Source organism: Histoplasma capsulatum, genomic scaffold (genome assembly GCF_000149585.1).
Source record: "Histoplasma capsulatum NAm1 scaffold_1 genomic scaffold, whole genome shotgun sequence".
Taxonomy (NCBI): Eukaryota; Fungi; Ascomycota; class Eurotiomycetes; order Onygenales; family Ajellomycetaceae; genus Histoplasma; species Histoplasma mississippiense.
Genome location: NW_001813982.1, coordinates 7,045,094 through 7,052,691, shown reverse-complemented (window position 1 = coordinate 7,052,691; position 7,598 = coordinate 7,045,094). Strand labels below are relative to the sequence as shown.

The window sequence follows — 7,598 nt, the reverse complement described above, 5'->3', positions numbered from 1 at the left end:
TTCATGTTGCAACCTGAAGGGAAAAGTGGATTTACCAGCTTGCGGCTGCTTGAACTACGGTGTTTGACAGGGTCAAAATAGCCGCCTTCTGGTTTGGATGATAATTGCTGGCGGTATAATAGATTCTTTGATATCCGGGGAATCTGCACCAAATACGGAGAAAAATGATTGGAGACAAGGAGTTCCTCAGGCCCTTGTCAGGCTTTAATAAAATTTTAGCACTGTATTCGGATGACACCCTTTAACACGCCTGGACCCACGCACCGAGACGGGAACATTGTATTCGCGCTTAGTTTTGGGAAACTACAACATCGCGCAACCGTTTATGCCCGCAAAACTTATTGCGATTTTCTCATGTTGGTATGGAGAAATGAAGCTGGTATATCAGTGGTTTGTTCCACGAAATCCGGACATGGGATGGCGCATTGTTTTCTGAAGAGTGCCGTTTCTACATTTCCTCGGTACCAAGGGGCATCTATGCATAGGTTTCAAGCTCCAATGTAAACCTTGAAAAAAGTTTGGCTCTGGGGCGTTTCTCATGCACTGCCACCTTTTGATTTTATTCATCCTGCCAGGATTCAGTGTTTGTCACGCAAATATTTGCTAACTCCCATGGCTTGATGTGCAAATCAAGGATCGCGAGTCGAGGTTGGGAATAAATTCCTTTCATTCCCAGTTTCCCAGATCGGGATCAGCCATAATTATTGGTAGATATTAAGAAACATGGAATCTCTGAGGGAGGTTTTACCACTACGCTAAAAAGATAAATCCTTAAGCTAGCCACCTATTCCTCAAGATATTATTTGTATGTTTATGCAAGTTTCACGGATATGATAGGGCTGTCCTGTTGAATCACCTAAATTTGGGCCATCGACTTGCAGAGAAGTCTTTTCGTGCATCCTTAAAACTTTGGGGAAAGCCCTTGCAGATGTGGCAACAGGAAGCATTTTGATGCTATGGCAGAATGATCCAAGAAGCAGCAATATCACGTGCACGGCCTCGACGTGTACGGAACAACATAATTCCGTAGAACGCTTGTCCGTTGAGTGGAAGTTGGTAAGGCCCCTCAGCTAAGAGTGTTGCGGTCTGCGCTCAGGAAGAGAGCCGTTATCATCTCAAGCTACGAACCTCGGAGTGTGTACCCCCAGATATAAAGAAAGAGAAATGGTGTATTTCTTTACATCCAACGTCGTTTCTCCCCCCGCATTTATCTATGTCGGCAAGGACAAGACGGAAAGTAGGGATGCCATCTTTCCAATGGCTCATATGTGGATTGGTATACGGCTATACTAATATGGAGTAGATGAGGATCTCATAAAACATGGTCTGGAATGCGATGTCTGGTAGCTATAATTATTACCAACGAGAATTTTGTTTATTTGAAACCCGGCTTCGGAACACAGCTGATTTGAGCTTGTCTGTAGGGTGCGTTAGGAAGACTATTTCCCTGGAACAAAGAACTGGCGCTTAAGAGCTGTCTTGTAATAATGTTGTTTACATAGTTCCATGTCGACAATCTATCCAGTGCCCACGTTTATCTCCGCCTCAGAGATGGCGAGTCTTGGGACAAGATTCCTGAGGACCTACTCATTGATTGCGCGCAACTGACAAAAGCAAACTCCATTGAAGGTTCGCTTCCTTTTCTTTCTCGACGTTGTTGTATACGCATAACTAAAGGATATCCGAGCATAGGAAATAAGAAAGACAATGTAACTATAATATACACACCGTGGTCAAACCTACACAAAACCGCCGGCATGGCGATTGGCCAAGTGGGCTTCCATAACCCAAAACTCACTCGTAAAATCCATATCGCCGCCAGGCAAAACCCCATTGTCAATCGCCTAAACAAAACACGAGTTGAGAAATTCCCGGACCTGCGACTGGAGAAGGAAGAGTACTTGAAAAATATCAGGCGGGAGGAGCGGAAACTGCGCGAGGAGAAGTGGGCGGCTGAGAAGCTAGAGAGGAAGAAGAGGGAGGAGCTTAAGTGGCAGAAAGAGCATGCGTATGATGCCTTTTTGAATGAGGAGAATATTCAGCAGAGCAGCAATCAGGATCGAGATTCGGATTTTTTGGATGATTTTATGTGACAGAATGGAGCCCATTTCTTCCCATGAGTTAAGGCATTTTTTAAACCTCAACTTCATATGCCAAGTCACACGATAGCGGCTCTCTAGTTGGTCCGCCTGAGAATTTTATCCCCTTGACTTGTGCAGGCGTCCATTGCGGAGACTAGGAAAGAAGAGGATTTGGCTACATCATCAGGCGGAATTGTTTTTTGACCTTAGCATCGCATGGTGAGTGGCTAATCTAGGCCAATGAGACAGGCACTGAAGACTGAAGTGAGCATAGTGACTTTATTGAAAAATATACCCTTCTGCCTTATTCCTACCTGTGACCCTAATACACATACTGTGAAACTTCAAGGCGTATCACTTTTATATGGTAGCATGTCCTGGTTGTACCACCACCCAAACTAGAAAATGGATTGATGATCATGAATTCGATCCCAATGCAAAGCGTATTTTGGAAGTGTGCACCAATATAATATTAGTCCACACTGCAGAAGAGAAAGAACTAGGAAGATCTGTAAACTAGTTAAACCTGACGGGTATGTGAAACTTCAATGCATAAATTGATAAATTGTGAACTTTAAGACTAATGGTAATTAGGGGGAATTTTCCTTTCACCTAGTGGTAAAAATTCACTTTTTATACATACTATATCTTCATGCCTATAGAGATTTCAGTTAATCGTGCAATTGAGTTTCATGAAGATCAATAGTTTTTTAAACTAGATATTACTTACTAGTTACTATTTAAGCTAGTTATGCCGTACTCCGTAGAATTATCTCGATCGAAGGACTATAAGGCGGCTAACTTCCTGCCAGCCATGTCTGATATCTATGCTCTTAGACGGTGCTCATTCAAGTCTACTGGAATGAGAAACAGACTAATAGGTAGTGTGAAGAACAAAAACGTCATTGTAATACTGTGGAGAGCAGTATACTATTATTGCAAAGAATAGTAGATGATCATGGAAGATGACGAGAAGAGAGTTGTAAACTAGAATCCATATTCAGTATATCAATACATAGGGCATTCATAGATTATGCCCAGACGATGTTAATTCTTCTTTGCTGATACAATGGAATCCTCAACTCAGTGGCTCCAGGCAATTACATATCATCTTCCGTTCGTAGGGCCATTTCAGGGTTTATGCAGAAGAAGATGAGCAGATTCTTCAGAGATGTTGCTCTCTTTCAGTGTTCCAGGATCCTAGGGGATAACTATTCATTTTAATACAAACCTCGAACTATGGACTGTTGCACATTGGGTCACTTCTACTCCTGTCTCCTGACATTAAGTCCCAAAACAGCACATGGCTTGGGTCTTCGTAGAGCTTTCATGGGTGTTTCATGAAAATGGTTCTGCAATGGTAAGGCAAACAGCAAAACCACGGCATGAGAATAACCCAAACAGACATAGCTGCTAGAGGTTCTACAACTGGAGGCCATCCAAGGCCACCTGAAACATAGCAGAAGCTGAGACCGTCAACAATTGCTACCACTTTCTTTGCCTTCGTTCCTGCTAGTGGAATGTGGATCCCCATCGTGAGCCGCAAACGGGCTGCGGGATTACGTATTGCAACCCGCCCACGCTAACTAACGACACATCTACAATTCTGCGTCTGCCTCCCAAACCCCTGCAAATTGGACAGCAAAACGTGCAACTCGACATCTATTATATCAAGAGTGTTGAGATCGCGCGCTAGAGGAGGGTCTATTCGATTGGTGTTCCTGCGGCGCCTCTCACAAGGTCCCATTGTCCCTTGAACGATGCCCTCAGATACAACTTCTGCGCCGGCACAAGGTACGTAACGCCTTCATCTTTATTTACTAAATAAGTAGGTCTGCGCGTAGTCTATTCAAGGAGAGACCTCTAACTGCGCCATGTAAATTGCTTAGGGGCAGGAGGGAAATCAAAGAAAAACAGCAGGAAGAAAGCAAATGCGAAAGCAAAGGCAAATGGCGGGACCGTTCCCATCACGACTTCTTCCGACCAACTACAGCCACCCACACAATCCGACGGGCAACAGGAGAGATCAGGCAAGGGTCAACAGGAGAAGCCAATTGCACCGCCGGTATTTCTCTCACCTTGTCCCCGCTGGAGGCGGGAGGCATGAGGTACACTAAGGAGACACATTGTCTAATCTTGAAGTTTTATCTAGGCTAGCAAAGAAAGCGTCGCGAACGGTTCCCAGGCGGCGGATTTGGAGGATAACAATGGAGGACGGGATAAGGAAATGGAGTCGATAACGGAGAGCGATACTGATGTACCGCCTCCCAACTCAACAACCCCTTTTTTTGATTCCGACCCCAGGTTCGAAGCACTGGTGCGGGATCGCGATTCCCTGCGTGCGGAAGTAGCTGAGATGCGCATATCTCTAGAAAAGATACAGTCCAAACACGATGAGGAGATGGAGCTTCTACAGAACGAGCTGAAACAGTCGCAAAATGACAAAGAGCATGCTGAGACCCAGTTTCGGAATTTGTTGGGCAAGGTCAATACGATCAAGTCGCAGCTGGGGGAGAGGTTGAAGGCTGATGCTGTACGTCTCGTTGAATTCTTTGGAGTGCTATTTTTTACATATACGGTTTTCGAGATGGGTTTCTCTTTTTCCGCCTGTTTGTTAACAAATGAGTCTACAGGAAGAATTGGAGCAGAAGAGGAGCCGGATTGAGGAGCTTGAGGGCAAAAATGCTGTGCTACAAACGGAGGTGGAGTCCAAATCGGCTGCTGTCAAATCACTGGAGAAGGAAAGGGAACAGCAATCTAAGGAGCTGTCTAGCTTGCGAAATCGGACGAATTTATCGCAGCAAAATTGGCTGAAGGAGAGAGATGAATTGGTAGAACGAGAATCATATGCGCGTTCGGAATTCGAGGAGGCAAAGCAAGCTATGCACAATTGGGAAATTCTCGCTATGGAGGAGCGATCCATTCGAGAAAGTCTGGAAGAGAAAGTGACAGACCTGGAGGAGCAGCTTGTCACCTTGAAAAGCGACTATGAGAAAGCCTCTTCCGAACGCGATGCACAATCAGTGACGGTGGACGGGCTTCAGAGGGCGCTTCAAGATATCCAATCCGGTAAAGGATCTTCTCAAAGCTTTTATAATTTTACGTGGTTAATACGGCTAATACGATTTCTTTTTCTATAGCCCGAAAACAGGAGTTACGAGAGATAGTAGAAAGCTCAGATGCACAGCTGGAAGAGCACCGGAAGAAGCTTCAAGAGGCTGAGAAGAATGCCACAGAAGCCATTGCCAAACTAGAAGAGGCAGAGGCGGAGTTGAAACGAGTTCTGCCATTTGAAAAAGAAGTCAAGGAGAAGAATCTGCTTATTGGCAAGCTACGTCATGAAGCAGTGACACTGAATGAGCATCTTACCAAAGCTCTAAGGTTCCTGAAGAAGGGAAAACCAGAAGATAATGTAGATAGGTACGTTTTGCCTCTGTTCTTCATTATACTAAACTGCAATGGTGGCCAACTAGAATAATCAGACACCTCGTCACCAACCATTTCCTCCATTTCCTAGCGCTGGATCGATCAGACCCGAAGAAATTCCAAGTCCTGCAGCTCATAGCAGCGTTACTAGGATGGACAGATGGTAAGTCACACCCAGACCCCTTTATTTCTTAATGCATATTCTTGGGATAAGGGATGGGCCCTATCTAACGCCACTCCTCTGGGTTATCTAGAACAACGAGAGCAAGCTGGTCTTGCCCGCCCAGGAACCTCAAGCGGATTTGGCGGTAGTCTGCGCATTCCCAGCACTTCATCCCTCCTATCGAGGACACCAAGCTCGCCGTCCCTTGCGTCCGAGTTTTTGATGGACAATGTAAGTACACGCAAAGAATCGCTGGCGGAACTCTGGTCGAATTTCCTAGAACAGGAGGCGGCGCAAATAAAGGAATCGAAGTCACGAAGTCAATCGGATGCACAGCCTGCCTCTCCCGCCCCATAAGCTATGTATACGAGGCCACTTAGGCGACGGTTAACTAGACTCATGTTCCTTTACCATCAAATTTTTAGCAGCCTAGAGCATTAGTTTTCGTATAATTTTTCATCCCCGTAGGGCCGCCAATTCTATTCATGTGTCAAGCGAATGTGATCTTCCGGGGACCGCCAAAACAGCCGCTCAAGGTACAATCTCATTAACTTGCAAAAGTAAACCAACAACTACATGTAAGCCAGTACGATTCAACTATCCTAGCCCGTAGTATAATCATACCCACAAGGGAGGTAGAAATAAAAGAATGATATTAGATAAACTCTCACCGGTCTCGTGCCAAGAACCTATAAACCCAATACCCAATTTTGGCGACAATCACGATAGTAGTTATTCTCATATAATTTTTGGTCTGCCTTTCCTCTCTTTCTTTCCCCTATCCAATCTCTTCATTTCTTCATACATTCCAATGGCCGCTGCTGGTAGGTCTCCCACCTATTTCCCATCCCCAAGCTCGACTGGCCCTGTTCTAACGACGAAGTGCAAAAATAGCCATACGCAAATTCCGCCCTGTAGTGATATCCGGCCCCTCAGGCGCTGGGAAATCAACATTGATAAAAAGACTCTTTGCCGATTACCCAGATACCTTTGCGCTTTCAGTTTCTCGTCAGTTCCACCAGTTCGCTATCCACCCACCTTTCCTCTTTCTCAAACCGCCGCTCGCTATTATTATTAACCCGCGCTTTGAATGGCAGATACAACCCGACCCCCCCGCGCCGGCGAACAACACGGGCGTGAATACTACTTCACAACACGCGATGGCTTCCAATCCCTCATCGACGAAGGCGGCTTTATAGAGTGGGCCCAATTCAGCGGGAATTACTATGGTACCAGCACCAAGGCGGTGAGGGACGTGGCGGAGAAGAAGCGCATTTGCATTCTCGATATTGAGATGGAGGTATGCATAGAGTCTAATTATATATATACCCTCTCCCACCATCACCCGCCTGCTTTGCTGCCAACCCGACTAAACTCACCTAAATGGAAAATAATAATAACTTTTACAGGGCGTCAAACAAGTCAAACGCACATCCCTAAATGCGCGTTTCATCTTCATCGCCCCGCCCTCCCTCGAAGTGCTCGAGCAGCGCCTGCGGGGTCGCGGCTCGGAGACGGAGGAGAGTCTCCGCAGCCGTCTGGCGCAGGCGAAGAATGAGTTGGAGTATGCCACGCAGCCTGGCGCGCATGATATGGTGCTTGTCAATGACGAGTTGGAGGCTACGTATAAGGCGTTGAGGGAGTGGGTGGTTGATGAGGGGCGGTTTGGGGCGCTGGAGTGAGAGTTTGTATGGGACTTCTTTTTGGCTGTTTTTGCGAGGCGAATGGGGTATTTGACAAATGAGGCGGGAGAGGCTGAGGGTGAAAAATGGCATTGCGGTGTCCTTATATATATTTATATGTCGCCGCACTCTTTCTTTCCCGTCTGTGTCTCTCTCTTTTTTCCCTCCCCTTGATATCCGAGACGTTCCACGGTGCACTATATATACACGCCTAAAAGGCGCAGAGTCGGGTTGATTTATTTAGTG

The 7,598-nt window shown here is 46.0% G+C and overlaps 3 protein-coding genes across 3 annotated transcripts; all 3 read left to right on the top strand.

The window, feature by feature from the left end:
* Positions 1 to 1,321: 1,321 nt before the first annotated feature.
* On the top strand, positions 1,322 to 2,093 carry HCAG_02009 (hypothetical protein; the record flags this gene model as incomplete). The annotated part of the gene is made up of 3 exons (XM_001544912.1): positions 1,322 to 1,425; positions 1,526 to 1,629; positions 1,693 to 2,093. The coding sequence occupies 3 exons, from the start codon at positions 1,322 to 1,324 to the stop codon at positions 2,091 to 2,093; spliced, it is 609 nt and encodes a 202-aa protein (XP_001544962.1).
* Positions 2,094 to 3,841: 1,748 nt separating this feature from the next.
* HCAG_02008 (conserved hypothetical protein) lies at positions 3,842 to 6,174 on the top strand (the record flags this gene model as incomplete). Its single annotated transcript, XM_001544911.1, has 8 exons — positions 3,842 to 3,875; positions 4,022 to 4,146; positions 4,234 to 4,614; positions 4,715 to 5,150; positions 5,222 to 5,501; positions 5,555 to 5,670; positions 5,762 to 5,901; positions 6,139 to 6,174. The coding sequence occupies 8 exons, from the start codon at positions 3,842 to 3,844 to the stop codon at positions 6,172 to 6,174; spliced, it is 1,548 nt and encodes a 515-aa protein (XP_001544961.1).
* Positions 6,175 to 6,481: 307 nt separating this feature from the next.
* On the top strand, positions 6,482 to 7,352 carry HCAG_02007 (guanylate kinase; the record flags this gene model as incomplete). Its single annotated transcript, XM_001544910.1, has 4 exons — positions 6,482 to 6,494; positions 6,565 to 6,678; positions 6,768 to 6,970; positions 7,080 to 7,352. 4 exons carry the CDS (start codon positions 6,482 to 6,484, stop codon positions 7,350 to 7,352), a joined length of 603 nt encoding a protein of 200 aa, XP_001544960.1.
* Between the last annotated feature and the right edge of the window lie 246 nt (positions 7,353 to 7,598).